Source organism: Mus musculus, chromosome 5 (assembly GCF_000001635.26).
Source record: "Mus musculus strain C57BL/6J chromosome 5, GRCm38.p6 C57BL/6J".
NCBI classification, from domain to species: Eukaryota; Metazoa; Chordata; class Mammalia; order Rodentia; family Muridae; genus Mus; species Mus musculus.
In genome coordinates, this window is record NC_000071.6 from 86,230,698 (window position 1) to 86,251,089 (window position 20,392).

Genomic DNA, 20,392 nt, shown 5'->3' on the forward strand with positions numbered 1-20,392 from the left:
TTGCCTACCATGAATAAGAACCTGTAAATATTAGCGAATGTTATTAATGTTTGTCATGATGGTTATGGAGGTAGCTGTATATTGTTAGTGATGAAGCAGAGAAATATGAAGTCCTATAGAGACAGTGATGAACTTTAGTCTGAGAAAGCAGTTGGATTAGATAAGGTTTTGGAGCAATGTCAACTGAGCAGCAGAATTGACATCACTGTGCAGTTTCAGACACCTGTACCCTCCACTAGAATGTTTTTGTATGGGCGAAGTCAGAGTGACATGAGAACAATTTTTCATATTGTTTATCTAGTTGCTAATTTGTAATATTGAGACATTTTAAGAGTTGGAATACAAACAATGTGGCTTTATTTGCATTATGAATTAAAGCTACCTATTAAAAAAAAAAACCTAATACGCCCATGGATAATGCTACTGTTGCAAGAGAACCACCTTCTGACTTCAGTTTCACAGTCAAGAGAGAAAGGAAAGTCAGTAAACACTGTGGTCTATTAATACATCTGTGGATTATTATTTTGATTTCTATCACTTAAGACGAGGAAAAATTGGAAGAATTAGGTTTGACACAGAGACCAGAAAGAAAATAGATAAATATTTCTCCAGTAACTCTTATGGGCAGTGTTACTATAATGTTCTGGACTCTGTCCTCAAACACATTGATTCTGGAGAATCCATGAACTGGTCGGTAGAAGAGGGCTTATACAATTTGAATCATGTATAACTAATGCTCATGTGATATATTACCCAAATATCTGCCTCACCAAGGTAGCAGAGAGTATTTTATTAATAAACCAAACCATATTCACTTTAATAATTATACTTATCCTCAAAATGGTAAAGGAGAAAATTATATATTTTGGTTCATAATCTCACTAAAGATATGCCAAACTTTAATAAACATCTTAAATCTAAAGTTTCATGCTGTTAAATTTTATATTTAAATGTGTAGAAGAGGAGAAATATCTAAGAAAATGTGGTTTTGGGATTACAAACATATTTAACAGATATGCAACCACTGAGCTTGAATCTACAAAGAACAACCACACTAGAGACCAGTTTTGGATGTGATCCAGTCTCGATAGTATGTCACCCGAGTGTAGACACCAGGCTTGTTTGGAAGTGCACATTCATCGCCCCAGCTTACAATACCAGCGAGGAACCAGATGCCCTTAGAATCTTCACTAACCAATGGTCCACCAGAATCACCCTGGAGACAAAAAAATATATAGTTAATAATATATGTTAACAACAAAAATTATATCTGTTTTTCTTTTGTTGAAATGGCAGGGGAGACCAACAAAACAAAACAAAACAAAACAAACTAAAACAAAACAAAACACTGGATATTTCAGTACTTGAAATGATGCTAGCCTAACGTATTTTATCTGTCCCATTATTATATGCTAAAATCCAGTATGTCAGTATACTTCTCTGACTAATGCAATGTAATAATGGAAAATTAGTTTGAAAAGTTTCAACTTATTTATTAACTAGTTATTGAAGGTATTTCTTCTTATGCAAACACCACCATATTGAGGAACAGTCTTTCCTATATTACTGTTATGCTGAGGGAAAAATGAAGGTGTCTATTTACCCTCCACTAAATTGGACATAGTTCTCCATTTTTGAGCAAATGTTATTCCCTATATTAAGGAAAGTAACTTTTTATGTCACATTTTTGCTTTCTTCTATGAGAATACTAAGATTCGACTTTCATCACATTTCAAGTAGATGATACGTTGTTAAGTAATTGCGCTATACATTAGATCCCCCAAATTAGAATCTTCTTAAAGCAAAAATTTACAACCTGTTCTGAATAGTATCCATCCCTTTCTTCCCAACTTCGCCCTTTAATAAGTGTTATTATTACTACTGTTGTTTTAAAGACATATTCTTACTTCTATATATGTTTATGTATGCCAGAGACTCTGGAGGCCAGAAGGGAGCTTGGATCCCCCAACACTGTAGTTAGAGGCAGGTGTGAGCCACCTTATGCTGGTGCTGGGAATGAAACTTAGTTAGGTCTTCTGCAAGAGCAGTGTATGCTCTTAAATGCTCAGCCATCTCTCCAGCCTCAGCAGACATCATTCTATTCTGTATTAGTGAGCCGATCTTTAAAGTCTCCATGAGATCATGCAGTATTTGACTTTGACTTTCTGTGTAGGCCTTTTCATTTTCTGTTTGTTTTTAGAAGCACTATACTATTTTTCCATCATGATTGCACCATTTTCTGTCCCTATCACTAGCATATAATTTCCTTTATATCTTTGTAGACAATTTTTAAATTTTTATTATAATCATCTTAATTAAAGTCTTAAAGTGATATCTCATTGTATTTTCAATTTTCCTCTCCTGTGATCATTGATTTTGAACAATTGCATATGCCAGCAAGATTTTGCTGAAAGGACCCTGATATAGCTGTCTCCTGTGAGGCTATGCCAGTGCCTGGCAAATACAGAAGTGGATGCTCACAGTCATCTATTGGATGGAACACAGGGCCCCCAATGGAGGAGCTAGAGAAAGTACTAAAGGAGCTGAAGGGAACTGCAACCCTATAGGTGGAACAACAATATGAACTAACCAGTACCCCCAGAGCTCGTGTCTCTAGCTGCATATGTAGCAGAAGATGGCCTAATTGGCCATCAGTGGGAAGAGAGGCCCCTTGGTATTGCAAACTTTATATGCCCCAGTACAGGGGAATTCCAGGGCCAAGAAGTGGGAGTGGGTGGGGAGGGGAGCAGGGTGGGGGGAGCGTACAGGGAACTTTCGGGATAGCATTTGAAATGTATATAAAGAAAATATTTAATAAAAACACTTTTCATGTAAAAATGTATTTCTGGATTTTTATGTACATGCATGTGTGTGTGCACATTTGTATGCATGTGATGATCACAAATTCATGTCATGTGTCTTCCTTCATCACTCTTCAACTTATTTTGTGTGTGTGTGTGTGTGTGTGTGTGTGTGTGTGTGTGTGTGACAGGTTTTCTCATTGAACCTGGAGGTCACTAATCCAATTAACTGTCTAACTATAGATCCTCCTTCCTCTGTCTCCCAAATGCTATGATTATTTATATAGATTACTATGTTCCCAATGGAAGAAGGAGAATACAATCTCAGGTCTTCATGCTTGCATGGCAAGCATAATGCTACTGAACTATTTCTTTAGACCTCATTTGTATTTTTTCTTTTGAAAAAAAAAAAAGTCTATTTAGGCAATTTTCCCATTTAAAAATCAGAACATGGTGCTTTTGGTATTAATTTACATTTTACAATTGCTTTTTGTATGAATTACAGAAAATTCCTAAGAGTTGGCTTGAATGAGAGACTTGTTTTGATATTTACAGAATGTACAGAATGGATCAACAGAACAAGGAAATTTAAAAATATGAATGTTAACATTAATAGGTAGTACAAATTGTTGTGAAGATGGGAGGAGACAGTGAAGAATACAGGAAAAAGATTAGTTTTAAATAGTAGAAGAAACTTGCTGAAACCAAGTGAACATGGGTACAAATAGAAATGGAGTAAGAAGAAAGGAAATTAAAGAGTTTTTCATTCAATTTCTTCAATTTTCTAGTTATTAAAAAAACTATAATTTTCTAAGGAAGACTAAGACATAGTGCAATATGTAATAAAAGCATGTGGCGAAGATTTGACATAGCACAGTAAAAGATACACTCAACTATTATTAAATTCCTTAGGTTTACAAGAAGGAAGTATTTCATCTAGTGCTTAGTAGCTGGGAGAATTGATAGATGACTCTGTGATTAAAGATTATTAAAACAGGTGTGAAGAAGTAAAAGATGAAGTCACTGGGGTGCAGTAAACACAGTTGCTGAAGTGCAGATCTTAGGCAGTGGCAGGTTAGGAGACACAGGTCTAGTTAATCAATTAAGTACAGTGGGGCGTTTAAACTCTTAATGATGTTCAAGAATAAGTTTAATTTAGTATGAAAAATAGAATGATGAAAGCCTACATTTCATAGAGGACAATTGTGTGTTATAAATATTTATTTGCATGCTTTCTTGTTCTTAGAGTACAGGAATTCATTTACTAATCTCAATATTGCTATATATCTTCCTGGGTTTAGCATTGGTTGTGCCTGCCTAGACTATTACTAGACAATCCAAGATGATTGCTCATTAATAGCATAGGAATATTAGCAACACATTGATAAGGAAAAGTCTCTGGGTTTAGAGTTCAATGAATGGGCACAAGATCAAAATTCCCCGATTTGTCATTTAAGGTAAATGAGTTACCTTGACTCTTTGCCTAAACTACTCATCAGAGGTGTGTTTCAAACTAAATATGCCACAAAGGTTACCATAACTAAAGTAAATGAATATTGCAATGACCTTGAAATCATGCCTCTTATGTGGGATTTCACATAGACGTTAAATAAATAAAATAATTAGGATGGTGGAGCCAGGTTGTGAAATCTCTATGATGGATTTAGTGTTAATGTAAGTAGAAGGTTTCTTGGAGACAGACAAGTCAAACTGAAGCCACCAGCGATGTGGTTCATCTATTCAGTGCTCATTGAGTCTCTCCCTAGTTCCACACATGGTTTCATTAACAGGACTGCTGATATTGAATCAGCACTTTATTGATATCAATATATATTTTAATTAGATGAATTTAATATTGAGAAAAATCGTATTGCCATTAGAAATCTAAAGCCACCAAGAAAAAAAAATCATGTAAGTGACTGTGGAGAATTACCTGGCAGGCATCAACACGTCCCTTCAGGAACCCAGCACACATCATTCCAGGTGTGATCATGCCACCATATGCCTTTCCACTATTACAGGTCTTATTGTCTATAATCTTCACTTTTCCTTTCTGGAGAATATTAGGACTGTCTCCTGAAGAAAGAAAGAATATTATTTAATTTAAAAAGAGAACTTAAAAATCATACACACACACACACACACACACACACACATATACTGTGTGAGAAAGTGTGTGTGTGCACATGCATGCATATGCATGGATGTGAAGGTCAGAGGTCACTACTTGAGTGTCAGTGTTTTGTTTCTAGTATGTGTGTGGGTTCTACGTATCAAACACAGGTCCTGAGGCTTGGAGGCAAGCATCTTGACCTGCTCAGCCATCTTGCAAGCCCTCCAGATTGTGTTAATTCTTTTGAAACTCAATATTATTGTCTCTGAAACTCGATAAAGTTTCTGTTTAAAATTGTTTTTTAATTTTAAAACTGTTTTTTTTCAGGCAATAGAAAACATTTTAGATAACGTGAGAACTATTTACAAACAAACGATTTCTAGAAACAATCATGCCCAGAATTAGTTTGCATGTCGTATGTGATAGGATAATTTTTAAAAAATTTTTTTTATTAGGTATTTTCCTCATTTACATTTCCAATGCTATCCCAAAGGTCCTCCATACCCACCCCCCAATCCCCTACCCACCCACTCCCCCTTTTTGGCCCTGGCGTTCCCCTGTACTGGGGCATTTAAAGTTGGCAAGTCCAATGGGCCTCTCTTTGCAGTGATGGCCGACTAGGCCATCTTTTGATGTATATGCAGCTAGAGACAAGAGCTCCGGGGTACTGATTAGTTCATATTGTTGTTCCACCTATAGGGTTGCAGTTCCCTTTAGCTCCTTGGGTAATATCTCTAGCTCCTGCATTGGGGGCCCTGTGATCCATCCAATAGCTGACTGTGAGCATCCACTTCTGTATTTGCTAGGCCCCGGCATAGTTTCACAAGAGAGAGCTATATCTGGGTCCTTTCAGCAAAATTTTGCTAGTGTGTGCAATGGTGTCAGCGTTTAGAAGCTGATTATGGGATGGATCCCTGCATATGGCAATCACTAGATGGTCCATCTTTTTGTCACAGCTCCAAATTTTGTCTCTGTAACTCCTTCCATCGGTGTTTTGTTCCCATTTCTAGGAAGGGGTAAAGTGTCCGCACTTTGGTCTTCCTTCTTCTTGAATTTCATGCGTTTAGCAAGTTGTATCTTATATCTTGGGTATCCTAAGTTTCTGGGCTAATATCCACTTATCAGTGAGTACATATTGTGCGAGTTCCTTTGTGATTGGGTTACCTCACTCAGGATGATGCCCTCCAGGTCCATCCATTTGCCTAGGAATTTCATAAATTCATTTTTTAAATAGCTGAGTAGTAAAAATATGGAACACTTCACGAATTTGCGTGTCATCCTTGTGCAGGGGCCATGCTAATCTTCTCTGTATCGTTCCAATTTTAGTATATATGCTGCCGAAGCAAGCACGGATAATTTTTTAAAAACTGTTTTAGAGTTTTACATTTGCTATGCATGTTTTAGAAAATAAAATAAAAATTTCACATGTCAGAAGCATACATTTCATAGTCATTTATAAAGTTTTATAGCTAAGCTTACAATTGTGATTATAGATCTTAAAATCCTTTAGCTTCATTTTACTGCTTTCAAAATGTGTTTTGGACGTATTTAGATCCAAACTCTCTCCAGGATTGAGGTCACGGACTGTGTTTGATAAGTGGGCTTTGCTCAAATATTGCCTCTTTGATGAAAGATAAGTATTTATTGAGTGAATGAATGACACAGAGAAAATTATGAATCCAAATGAAAAAAAAAACAAAAACATAACAAAAACCAAACCAAACCAAACCAAACCAAACCAAACCAAACCAAACCAAACCAAACCAAACCAAAACCTAAAAACCCTCCGAGAGACACCATTACCAGGGCAATTGGCCAACACCTCTATGAAATTATAGTTTCTAAATAAATGATACTCAGCACAATAGTCAGTTCATTGCACACACATTACACCAATTTAAATGAACTAGAGGAAGTATCTTTTTTTCAGATTTAGTTGTAATTCTTAATGTGTTTCTTTTTAATTCCTAAAGCTGGAGTCCTGTAATGAAAAGATGTCAGGAACTTACCATCCGATTTTAACGTTCCCCACCCAGTGACCACTACATCTGAGTTGGGTGGGAACTTCTGAGTAGCTTCTGGTAGACAAGCCCTTCGGATGTTGCTTTCATACAATACTGGCGAAGACAGACGCACAACAGCTATGTCATTATCATGTGCAGGGTAACTGTAGTTCTCGTGGATTATAATATTCTTGACAGCTCGTGGTGCTTGTGGTTTACTTAGAAGAAACCCAAAGCTAACTTTCCAGTCTTTGGGGTTTGCAGCCCTAAAGGAAATAGATTTATTATTTAAACTCCTGTATGTTAGAGCTAAAGAAACTAGTCTTAACCTTTTAAAAACTAATTATGTAATTTGAATTTCTATAGTACTGTTATTTTGTTTTGTTTTGTTTTGTGTTTTGAGAAGGTATCATGGTACATTTCTGGCTGGTTTGAACCTATGTAGACTAGGCTGTCCTGAAACTGAAAGAGATCCATCTGCCCCTGCCTCTTGACTTTATGTTGTGATTAAGGGTGTATACCACTATGGAAAGCTTTTTCCCCTCTCATAAAAGTTATATATAAATGAAGAAATAAAAACAATGTTTGTACACATTTTGAGTAACTCTATAAAATATGCCTAAAAGGATAATCAATAGCTAGGCATGTGAGTGTAATGCCTGAGGAATGGAGGCATGAGAATGGTGATTTTTGAGGCTACTCTGGGCTACATAGTAAATCTAAGGAGCTATGTGTAGTGAGACTTCCACTTAAAGACAATTAAAAAGAAAAGACAATTCATAGAAAGTTCATTTTATTTATTGGCTCAAATAGAAAATACTGAGGGAGATTTAAAAGATAAAGAACAACGATGATATGACTTAATAAAAACTAAGCAGAGATGTGAACCCAAAGAATTTATGGAAATTATATCATTTAAATCTCATCTTTTAGCCATTGTAAACAACAAATAAAGTACTAGTGTCTTTCAGTTTTGTTATTCAGTATTTTGTATACTATGTTCTGAGAAGTAGTCTGAGAAATTGTTGGAACATTTCCAAGCTTTCTACTGAATGCTTGTAATATGCAAGGACGGTTTTCAGTAGAGCTGACCAAGTTAGAGATGAAATTTTGTCTGGCACAGTGGAAGAGTGCTGGCCTGGCATGCACTAGACCCCGGATTCAATCCCTAGTACTGAGAACAGAGAAGAGGATGGTAAGGTTGGACAATTACTCTTTTAAACAGCCATCATTTCATATGGGTGTGGTAGATGACACCTGTCATTACAACATTTAGTAAGCAGAGGCAGGAGGATTGCAAGTTTGTGGGCAGTTCAAGCTACATGGAAAGCTTGAGGCCACTCTGTCACTGAAACCATTTTGCCAACTCACCTTTACCAATGTTTTGTAGATACTGTAGTTGTTAACATTGAGATATTATTGGTGGCTAAGGGTGGAGGCTCTTCCTTGTGTTCTACAGTGCACAGGCCAGCTTTCCATAACAAACAATTATGCCTAGTTCAAAATGTCAATATTTCAACTTTTGACAAAGTTTTGTTGAATGACTACTATACTTACTATTTTAGTGATAAATGAGAGAGCAGTTCTGAGGTTATACCTCACCTGAGTAATGAACAGTTGGGGACATAGCTACGTGAACACACTAAATAGGGAGGGGTTATTAGATGTTTAGTACTTGAGTGCCCTTGAGACCTTCCCAGGTCTTAGCTCACCGTATGAAACAGTGAGCAGCAGTGATAAGCCAGTAGTTACTGATCAGAGTAGCTCCACATCGGTGGACACTGTTCTGTTGAAGGCTGGCTTGCCAGGGCCATTCTCCTTCCTCAGCATCCTGGCCTCCTGCTACTTTGTGACCTCTATGAATAATTGTGCGTCGTCCACAACCTGTTCAAAGAAGAATCCATTAGTGTTGAATTTGCTTATTCATGTGTGTTGCCATACTAAATAAATGACCCCAAACATATGTCCTTATTAACTAGTAGCTGAGAAAAACCTCACTGTCAGGGAGAACTTAGAATAGATTTACTGCTGACATGATTTCCTGAAGATATACTCCAAATACGTTGCCATCTTAGTCTCCTGTGCCTAACAGTCATGACATGAACTCTGTGTCCGTCTTGCCTTACCTGATGTGTGAGATAGGTAGAATTATAGGTTTGCTTTTAGAAGGGAACAACCTTACTAAATTGTACAAGGAAGTATGTGGCTTGTAAGTTCAGTGGTGGCTAGATAGCAATGAATGCTATGAAAACATTCGTATTAAAATATGGATGAATATGAGGGTATGGCACAGGGTGAATAAACATCCCGATACACAGTGCCCTGACAGAGGAAATGACTGGAAGTGGCCAGAACTTCCAAAGTCACATACTTCTGGGAAGTAGACCTGTGCATTGTCTTCGGTTTAGAAACCGAGAAGCAGCCGGACTCTGATGCCTTCAAAGCGAATTTGTAGTAATAAGACATGTTTGTTATTCATCAGACTGATTCTGGTTCCTTTGACTATCTTAAATTTATACCAACCGAAGAGATGGATTTGCCTTAAGGTTTGCCATCTTTTCTATGGATTACCATTTCATTGGTAAATACCTTTAAAGATTAGAAATTACATTTTTTTCCTAAAAATATTTAGAACTCACCATAGAAAACATATTACATAAAAGGAACTCAATAAATATCTGTACAAGTGAAGCCTGAAAAAGTGAAATAAAAATACTTATTTTACTATTTCATCTGGAGAATGAAAAATGTGTAAAAATTCAAGACAGTAGATTAAGACAGCAGCTAGTATTTGGCAATGGTAGAAACACTTTTGATTATCATATATGGAGAATGGCTTGGGGGAATGCTTATGGATATCCAGTGTATAAAGGCCAGGATATTTCTAATTACCCTTTATGAACTCAAGAGCCACTGCAACAAAGGCTTTGCTGGCCTCTGTGTCAACAGAGTTAAGGGTAAAACACCTTAGACAACAGAGTTGACTTGTATCAAGAATAAGAATATTTGAACTAATTAGAGATGCTAGCTGGCCAATTGCTTCACACTTGGTATGTGATTATAGTGGCTGTACATACTTTGAGATCTCCCTTCCTGAAGGCAGCAAGGTATGAGGAACAGAGGGGAATCATGCATACTTTTAAAGCTCCTTACTGAGCTTCCAAAGCCTTTTGGTTTGCACACTGCTTTTAACACTTCTTACTTTAGAGTCGCATCTCTAACCTCAGGTTAAGGTATCTTCCTTGAGTCACTCCTGGCTGCTCTGTCTAATGAGTACTCTCGCGATGACTCATGGGATGTCACTCCCTTCTCTTTTTTCATTCTACTCCCTCATTGTTGACTCTACAGAGGATCAAGCAGTTAATCCAAAACCAAGGGGGATAATGGTTCCGCCCTATCTTCCTTTCTTTTTGGGCGACTCCTAAAGGAAGCTGGCTTTTACTCAATTTCCTTGTGAGGAATATAAAAACGAAGATCCTTCTCTGTGGGATAGGTGTCTCCGGGAGGAGCCGGTGATTTCACTGTTTCTGACCTTACTCATAGTGTCTCTCTATCCATCACCTTCCATCTGAAGCTCCCATTTACTCGTGGCTGCTGTGCGTGAAGCTATCGCTCTACAGCCTTACCTTGTTATTATTACCTCTGCTCAAGTTCTCCATGGCACCTTGTAGCTTTATGGTATCAGAAGAGAGCAGATGGAAAATTTCAAGGATTTAAAGAGCACAATGAAAGTTGCTGGCTGATGTTTTGAGATATAACGGAACCCACAGAGCCTTTACTGCCCTCCCACCGTTCCACTTCTACTGTATTGTAATACACTTCAATGAGTCACACCCTGATTATCTATTCTTTAAATTTATTTGTTTATTTTTTCTGCACGCCCTTTGCTTTTTATTAGAAATGTAAGCGGAACCTTAGATAGGGCGAGTCAAATCCTGATACGAAAGGGTTTTAGTGTTTCACTTGGGGAGTAGTTATCTTTATTAGCACTGCTCATATGCCTCTCCTGACGTCTATGAGCTTGATAACCTTCCCAAATTGTGTAATTTTCAATTTACAGATACTGAAGGCTTCATTGGAATAGTTTCTTTGAATGCTTTATTAAGTTGCTTGTGAGTTGTTTAATCAAAAATCTATGAGAGAGAATACCTGAGTAGCGGTGTGTTTAAATGTATCCCAGTTCCTCCTAAATGACTGAGCAGGGACTCCGGGATGGTGAGAGCACTCTGGGTCAGTGTTGTCTATGGGATGACCGCTCTAATCCAGCGACCCCAGTTCTAAATCCAGACAAATATAATGCTTTCCTTGACATTTTGCTCAGAGTTCCAGATACCTCAGGGGTTGTATTTCCTAAGACCCGTAATGGGATGAAGGAGGGTGAAAAAAATGCCATGCTTAGCAAGGAAGTCATGGTTCACAAATAAAGCATATAGCTTTCTGCACATGAAGTTAGTTGCTAGGGTCAGAGAGCTCCAGAGAGAGTTCCTGGGCCTGGGATCTTTTTTTTTTTTTTTTTTTTTTTTTTTGAGACAGGGTTTCTCTGTATAGCCCTAGCTTTCCTGGAACTCACTCCGTAGACCAGGCTGGCCTCGAACTCAGAAATCCACCTGCCTCTGCCTCCCGAGTGCTGGGATTAAAGGCATGCACCGCCATGCCGGGTGGGCCTGGGATTCTTACGTGTAGACAGAAAATACAAATGACATACATTGAGTGCTTTCAGGACATACACTCTGGATTACTTATCTATTTCTATCACCTTATTCTATCTTCACACTAATTTGGAAGTAAGGCTTTGGAAAGTTAAGGAACTTATGCTAATTCTTCCCTTTAGAATTTGGCAGATCCGAAATTCAAAATGCACATGTGCTGATTCTAAGTTCTTAATTACCACTGTTTGTCCCCAGGTCCCCTCTGCCACCATGGCATGTGATAACGCTCTGCATTTTAAATCTACGATATCAGTCAGTTTAAGGATAACTACCAACCAGGTAGCATACGCCAGCTGATATGAGGCCCCCAACACATATACTGAGTCTGGGTTCATGCACCTAACCCTCAAGAGACTGGAGGCCCCAGGGAGTTTAGAGGCCTGGTGGGGTGAGAGGTGTGGGGGTTGTCACATCCTGGTGGAGACAGGGGGCGGGGAGGAGGTATGGGATATGGAACAGTTAGAAGGTGGACTGGGAGGGGGTGGACTGGAAAAAATGGCTAAAGAATTAAAAAAAAAAGAGATAACTATGGTAACACACACATTTCTAAAATAAGACTTCTTATTACAACACAACTGCAAGTTTTCTTGGCATTCTAAGACTGAAGAATTGAAAGAAAATAACGTTATTGATAAACTTACATGTATTGAGAAGATCTTCTGCTATTGGCATTGCAATGTCTAAAAGTCAAGAAAATAAAATTATTTACATTTATAAACACATTTTATTTTTAAAATGAATTGTACTTATGTTGTTTTGGCAATAACTTGTAAACATTTTATCTATTTTGATTGCCAGTTTTGTTTGTGAACTAATATATAAAAAAATAAAATATTTATACTTACTTCTAAAACACTAAAGTTCCTCATAATTTGCAAAACAATTTTACTTTTGAAATGCTCTAAAATATAGGAGAAGTGGTAATCTTCCATCAGATCCTAGAAGACACCCTAACAATAATCCTATGAACTAAGATGTTACCTTTACTGCACTTTTAAAATTGAAATGAATGTTTTGGTTAACATATGAAGACATTGGTTTCCTTGTGATATTTTCAGATACATATAACACGTACAGTTAAACTTTGTTCTTGTTCTCTCTCAATGTTCTATTCTGCCTCTCCTCATCTGGCTTTCCCTTTTTCTTCCCAACATAGGCCACGTTTCTGCTTTCTTGACATGTACTCCATTATTCTCCTTTGTTCCTATTCCCTCAACCCTTTAGAGCTCCTCCTTTTTTATAAATTTGCCACACAACACACACACACACACACACACACACACACACACACACACACACACACACACACACACACACTTTCCATCAAGGCTCCACAAATGAGAGAAGATGTATTTGTGTCTTTGCGTTTGGCTTGTTTCTCTTAACTTAATACTCGATATTGTGGCTATTTTCCTGCCGCTGTTACAATGTCATTCTTCTTCACAGAGGAACAAAATCCCCCTTTATGTAGGCATCACATTTTCTTTAGTCATCTGTTGATGAATATTTAGGCTGGTCAATATCTTGGCTTTTGTGGGCAACACTGTAATACATATGGATGTGCCAACTTAGGGCCATTTAGATGTGTGTCCATGTGTGGAACATCTGGGTCAGGTAGTAGTTTTGGTTTAGTATTAGCATTTTGTGTGTGTGTGTGAGTGTATGTGTGTGTGTGTATGTTAAGTGAATTTTTACTATACTATAAAATTTACATTCTTTGTGTGCTATGGCTCAATTGTTTGTTGTCCCATTGCCCATTTAGTTTGGATCAAAAGGGTTTAACTTGGCAATAAGACATAGTTTAAAATTTTCTTCTCATTCCTGGATAGATTTGGAAAAGAATCATTTATAACAGATAGTTTTGCTATGCAGCCCATTTGTGAACAGAATCTCAAATTTTCTCAATTGATGTGGGAAAAGAGGAGAGGGAGAAAATAAATGAGTCACATGTCAAATCTCATATGTAGAAAACTGTCACTTCATTAGCCAGTTTTACTTAAAGAGTTCAAAAAGGCATTATCAACTGTACGATAAGGTAAACACTATAAATGTCTATGCTGATTCATTTGATGTTCTTGATTTCTACAAATCCAGGAAGAAGTGTCCAAACTCCATGTCCATTACACTTGCCATTTTACAGTTGGTTGCACAATAAATCAGAAAGACAAAAGAATCCTTTACCAGATGCTGACCTGTCTAAATGAAAGGCAAAGGCACTTAGCAGTCAGCTGGGCTAGAGAAGAAAGGGGCCACGCCTACGTGAGGAGATGTCTTACTGCTATTTTCCAGAGGTTGTTTTGTGTTTGACATGGTATATATAGTTTAGTTTTGAATTTTTGATGCTTGGCAACTTATAAAATCATATTGAAATTTTTAGAAAGAAACTTAAATGGACTGGACAATTATTGTCATAATCTTAATTGATAGTTCTAAAACTCCATGGTATTTGTGTGTTTTCTTTTCTTGAGGTTTTCTTTATTATTGTGTTCCTTGCCAAAGAAAACAAATGTATTAGATATGTAGTTTGCTTTTTAAAGGTGGTGCTGTTCCATAGCTTAACAGAGAATAGTTACTATAACTTCCATGTGTGGATGGCCAGCTACAATGAATTGAGAAACGACTTAAGCCAGTTTCTTTTCAGACTGAGTCACAGTGGTGGCTGTCTGCATTTCCTACCTTTTAAGTCTTCTGACTCACACTCAGAGGTTGGAAGTTTTGTGGCTTGACCTCCCAACCACAACTTCAGCATGGTAACCTAAGAGACTCTGTTTACTGTGGACTGCATTGAGGAAGTCATAAAAAACAATAGTTCTGTCTCTGCCAAGGAAGATGTGGATCAAAGGATGGTAAGAGTCCTGGGAGTGGTGGCTCACAGCTGTAATTCCAGTACTCCATGGCTAAGGGATGAGTGAAGCTGAGGCCAGACCAGTTTATAGGACAGGAAAACTAAAAACTCAGACAGCCCAGCAAACAGGCATTGGTCTTCTCCAAGGGCTTAAGTTATCAAAGTACAGACATGGATTTATCCTCAGTGAATCAAACATTCATAATTAACTTAAAATTAATGTCTAGCTCTGTCCAGTTTCCTGTGTTTGGCTTTATGGCTGACCTGTAGATGATTGAATGCACCACCAAACGTTAAGCAAAAGGGGAGGATTTGAATGGCTGACAAAATATTCTTTTGGGAAGGAGTTGAGGAATTTATTTTAAGGCCAGAGATATATAGGTATGATATGGTTGGAGGTTGAATATTAGATTTGAAACATATTCTCTAATTAATATTGTAGAACATCCTTCTCTAGTGTTCATGGTTGGAAAGCATGAGAAGCAAGTTTGGATGGACTGGAGGATTCCTGTCCTGGGCTTGGTGGTGCCTCCTTTTTAAAATCTAACACTGAGTTGACAGAGGGGCTGGATTTCTGTGAGTTTGAGGTTAGCCTGGTACATGAAGCAAGTTCCAGGCCAGCCAAGATTACAGTGTCCTGGATGGTGGTGGCACACACCTTTAATCCCAGCACTTGGGAGGCAGAGGGAGGCAGATTTCTGAGTTCGAGGCCAGCCTGGTCTACAAAGTGAGTTCCAGGACAGCCAGGGCTATACAAAGAAACCCTGTCTCGAAAAAACAAAAACAAACAAAAATTACATAGTGAGATTATGTCTCAAGGAAGAACAAGGAGGAGGGGGACAGAGAGGGAAAGGGAGGAGGAGGGGAGAGGAGGAAGAGGAGGAAGATGAGGAGGAGGAGGAGGAGGAGGAGGAGGAGGAGGAGGAGGAAGAGCTCTCACTTTATACCCTTATACTCTTTAACCCTAGCTTGTGCATTAGTGAATGAGTTCCAAGCCAAGAGAACGACATAGAAAGATCTATCTCAATAAAGCAAGCAAGCAAGCAAGCAAGCAAGCAAGCAAGCAAGCAAGCAAGCAAGCAAACAAACAATAGCTAGATAAAGATTTATAAAAGGAAGACTCCTCTACAATCTGATTTCTAGCAAACTTCTTTCCTTGGGAGAAAAAAATCTGAAGCAAATTGTAAAATTCTAAGAACAAGGAATAACTTTACTTTTTTACAGTAGTAGCAGGCTCATTCATAACATTAATTATATAGATTTATAATTATAGAATAATATATATTAATTATATATATTAATTATATAGACTTTAATGATATTTATGTAAATTTGTTACTCTACATGAATCCACATTCTAAATAAGCTGAGTAATTCTAACTTTTAGATTCATTTCTTGGGTTTTCTACGTAGAAGCATTCAGCCATACTCTCTTAGGGACATTTAAAAATGTCCAACTGTCCAATTTCTGAAAACTGTGAAACTGTAAGTGAATATGGACGTGTTAAGCCAGATTGTATTTTGAGATGCAAAAGTTATGTCCTTATCCATACTATTTTAGTGCACACACAGTTGTAATGTGAGCGGGCGGCACTAAAAGGAGCAGAGTATGGCGCTGGGTGGCGCTTGAGCAGAAACAGAACGCGCGGCTCACCCCACACTTGGGTCAGCTGACCGTATACCTAGCCTCGATAATTGCTTTCCTTTGTTTCCAGTTTGACTGAAAATTGCCCTGTAGTTACTCATGATGTGTCATTTGCCATTCCTCAGACTGATGTAGGTTAGTTTTTTAGAGTACATACCTTGCCTGCTGACAGTTGATGATGAGGATATAAAAGTCAATATTAGGTAAATCACGAGTTGTTTTCACAGATGATAGGTTTCATGTATGGGTGTCGCATGTAAGGTCAGAGGATAACTTGTATATTATTTTATTACTATATCATATCATTATGCAATATTCTATAAATATTTCCATAATAATTTTGTGCACATTTTAGTGTAGTTTATCTTATGTACCCTACTGATCACAACCACCTTTAAATAGTGACTATCTGATTAATATTTACAATGGGCAGTATTTAGGACATAATTATTTAGTTTTAAGTATCTCAAACTCTAAACTGAAAACTACATTAAAAAGTATACAAAGAAATATCGTTTCTAAATAATTTTTTTATGGCTGGAAGCCACATGTTAACAAACATAGTTAGCTACATCTTTTGGGAAATTTTATTACATTTTCTATGTTGTGAACTCAGAAATTTGGGAAAAAGAATGTCTGTAGGAGTTAAAAAACTATTATGCTGAAGTTTCTATAATTAGTGAATAGTCTGACATACTTTCATTTACAGGTTGGTTGCTTTTCTAATTTTTGTATATAAGCCACTGTAAAATATTGAAAAGAAATGGAGTGAACATAAAAAGAACTTAGGGAAGAACATAAAGAAAACAGATATTACAGTAAGAACTCTTGTCGACACTGAAGGATGAAAACAGAAATAACAAAGAAAATGCAAGGACTCAGAACTCCAAATACTTGAGGAATTTAGTGACAATGCTAATGCCACATTTCCCCAAGGCCTTGAGACCACCACATACCCACCCTATGTTATTGGTTATTTCTAGGGATGTAAGGAAGTCTTTGGTAAATTTGAGAGTTTTACAAAAAAAAAATTTTAAGAAGTAATGTATTTTATTTAAAACATAAATTATTAACTACCCTGAGAATTGTCTAACAATTCTTACCATCCACAAAATGCATATGGTTAAGGTGTTATACTTGACATGTTTTAAGATTTGATAAAAATGGATTTGTTAAAGCTGAAAACTGGTTCTTAGCTAAAAAAAAACCACATTTTGATAATCACATTTTCTTTCAAATGTCTTTAAAGATTTATCAAAAAGAAGAAGAAGGAGGAGGAGGAGGAGGAGGAGGAGGAGGAGGAGGAGGAGGAGGAGGAGAAGGAGAAGGAGAAGAAGAAGAAGAAGAAGAAGAAGAAGAAGAAGAAGAAGAAGAAGAAGAAGAAGAAGAAGAAGAAGAAGAAGAAGAAGAAGAAGAAAAGATGGAGTTTGTTCAGTCATTCACACAATGACTCAGTGAAGCAATTCCTTGTCTCAGGATCGAGGCTCATGAGAATATGTGTTCTCCTAAGTCAATCTATGCTCCACTTTTAGCCAGATGCTCATGGGTGCTAGGGCACGCCTTGGGCTTGTCTGTAAAAGCCTTGGCCATGAATCACAGTCGGCATCTATGTCTGTGGAGTTTATTGCTTCCATTTTTTTTTCTTTTTCTTCCACATGATTTGAAACTTTGCTTTAAGCAATTATAATTTAGGGTAAGTACTTAGCATGTTTCATCCCTAAACAATTCAGTGGTTTTTTTTGTGTGGGAACTGATTGTTATTATTTAAAAGCAAATAAGAATCATAGCCTTAAATGGCCCATTAAAGTTGTGAACATTATAAAGTACTTCAATTTTATAAGGCATCTCATTTAAAGTGCTTGCTTTAGTATATGAAGCTTGAAGCTTTTAGCTTTTTTTCTTTTACACAGTATCTTTAGGTTCCCCCCCCCCCAGCTTGAAGAGACTGCCATTGCCTTTGTCTCTGAAGTTTTGCAAATGGATCTAGTCTATTATTGGACTGTTGTCTTGCTCAGGGATTACCTTGCAAATGAACTGTCATCTTATACAGTGCTTCAGAGCTTACATCTGTGACAGGCAAACTCATTTTCTAGTGAGACAACTTGTTTAGTATATGAAATATCACTTGCATTTCTCTTTGATGTTAAAAATTTGAATTACAAAAATATTAAATATTAAGTGCATGTTCTGTTTATCTAATGATATCAGGTAAACAGCCATAAAATACTAAAGAGAAAATTGTAGCAAGATGTGCTGATGGAAAGCTGTATCCTTAGCAAGTCCCAAGCCACCTTGAACTTTTTTTTTGGAGCTGTCTCAAAAGCTATAGAATGAGGTAAGAAGATGTATAGGTAGTCTTAACTATTGGCTTAATCATACTTAATTGAACATGGTATTAAACATTATTGAGCTAATATTTGGGGTTTGGGAATGAATATCAGCTTTCATTTCATTAAAATAAATATAATTAGATTAAGAATTTGCCAGAAGTTATTATTATTGTTGTTATTATCATTAATTTATTTATTTGAGACAGGGTTTCTATATGTAGCCCTGGCTATTTTGGAACTCACTTTATTGAGACCAGGCTGTTTGCAAACGTAGAGATCTGCCTGCCTCTGTCTCCTGAGTGCTGGGGTTAAAGGGATGTACCACAAAACCCTCCTAAAAAATAATTTTTAAGGGAATAAATATTTATTGAGTAGGGGAGAAATATATAATTTTTCATATTTATCTTAAATAGTCAATGTCAGGTGATTTAATGATTTTTACCTTGCAACGACATAGTAATATAATAATAAAAGGGTTATATGAAATATGTTTTTCCTGCAGTAAGTATATTTATTAAGCACAGACATATTTCTGGACACGTTGTTTGATTTGGTATTTATATTTTTACATGAGATATGATCTTTATGCATGAGTTACTTCATCCCTAAGGCTTGTAAAATCACTTTAAAAGGGCTTACTGCCATGCTTTGAATCCATCCATCCATGAAACACACCACACACACACACACACACACACACACACACACACACACACACGACAGAGTAACATTTTTATGAAGTAATTATCTAGCATGTTTTGTTAAGTGAGAATGCAGCAAGAACCACCAATGGACCCGACCTCAACCAGACACCAAAAATGACTGCACTTTGACCCTAGATTCTATCCTCTAGAACATTGCATCCTACACCGATAGCCCTGAAACGTTTGATACAGAAAAGGACTGATCATCTGCTGATGATTTGCCTTCTCCTGATTGTCGAATGACATAAAAATGAAACTCCTATAGACAATTATTAGAAGTGATAAGAAAAGGTAGTAGTTATTTATAGTGTCAATCCACTCCAAGGTGACCCCAGGTGCCAGCTGTGGCAAGTGATGGATGTATTTGCTGCTGCTTACTAGATTTCTTGGGAGAGATGTCCCTTTCCTACTCTTTCTCCATTCATGTGGTTAAGCGGCCATGTGACCTGAGCTGTACAGTGTTCTCCACTACCCTCTTCACATATTTTTGGTGATCAAGCAGGGGAAATAAGTGCTTCTCATTGTATTTGTTTTCTGGCTTATTAAATAGCACCTAGTTCTTCTTTCATTATAATTATCTTCTGGAGAAGTTTGTGAGTCAAGAGGAGCTGAACAGTTTCCTGAGAATGGAGCTAAGAAATGAAAAGATCCTGGGCATATATCTAGAAGATGCTCCAACTGGTAAGAAAGACACATGCTCCACTATGTTCATAGCAGCCTTATTTATAATAGCCAGAAGCTGGAAAGAACCCAGATGCCCCTCAACAGAAGAATGGATACAGAAAATGTGGTACATTTACACAATAGAGTACTACTCAGCTATTAAAAAGAATGAAATTATGAAATTCCTAGGCAAATGTATGGACCTGGAGGGCATCATCCTGAGTGAGGTAACCCAATCACAAAAGAACTCACATGATATGTACTCACTGATAAGTGGATATTAGCCCAGAAACTTAGAATACCCAAGATATAAGATACAATTTGTGAAACACATGAGGCTCAAGAAGAATGAAGACCAAAGTGTGGACACTTTGCCCCTTCTTGGAATTGGGAACAAAACACCCATGGAGGGAGTTACAGAGACAAAGTTTGGAGCTGAGACGAAAGGATGGACCATCTAGAGACTGCCATATCCGGGGATCCATCCCATAATCAGCCTCCAAACACTGACACCATTGCATACACAAGCAAGATTTTGCTGAAAGGACCCTGATATAGCTGTCTCTTGTGAGACTATGC

At 37.3% G+C, this 20,392-nt stretch overlaps 1 protein-coding gene and 1 non-coding gene across 2 annotated transcripts in view; both read right to left on the reverse strand.

Moving 5' to 3' along the window:
• Positions 1 to 783: 783 nt before the first annotated feature.
• Positions 784 to 20,392, reverse strand: part of Tmprss11c (transmembrane protease, serine 11c) — a 57,828-nt gene continuing 38,219 nt past the window's right edge. Inside the window, exons 6-10 of the mRNA NM_001030297.2 lie at positions 12,268 to 12,306; positions 8,630 to 8,801; positions 6,924 to 7,183; positions 4,735 to 4,877; positions 784 to 1,216 (exon numbers count right to left, since the gene is read on the reverse strand). Of these exons, the coding sequence (NP_001025468.1) occupies positions 1,055 to 1,216; positions 4,735 to 4,877; positions 6,924 to 7,183; positions 8,630 to 8,801; positions 12,268 to 12,306 (776 nt within the window). The 3' untranslated portion in view covers positions 784 to 1,054. The remainder of the gene's footprint in view (positions 1,217 to 4,734; positions 4,878 to 6,923; positions 7,184 to 8,629; positions 8,802 to 12,267; positions 12,307 to 20,392) is intronic.
• Gm25473 lies at positions 6,158 to 6,264 on the reverse strand. The gene has a single exon (XR_003956135.1). It is a non-coding gene; the product is annotated as a U6 spliceosomal RNA (small nuclear RNA).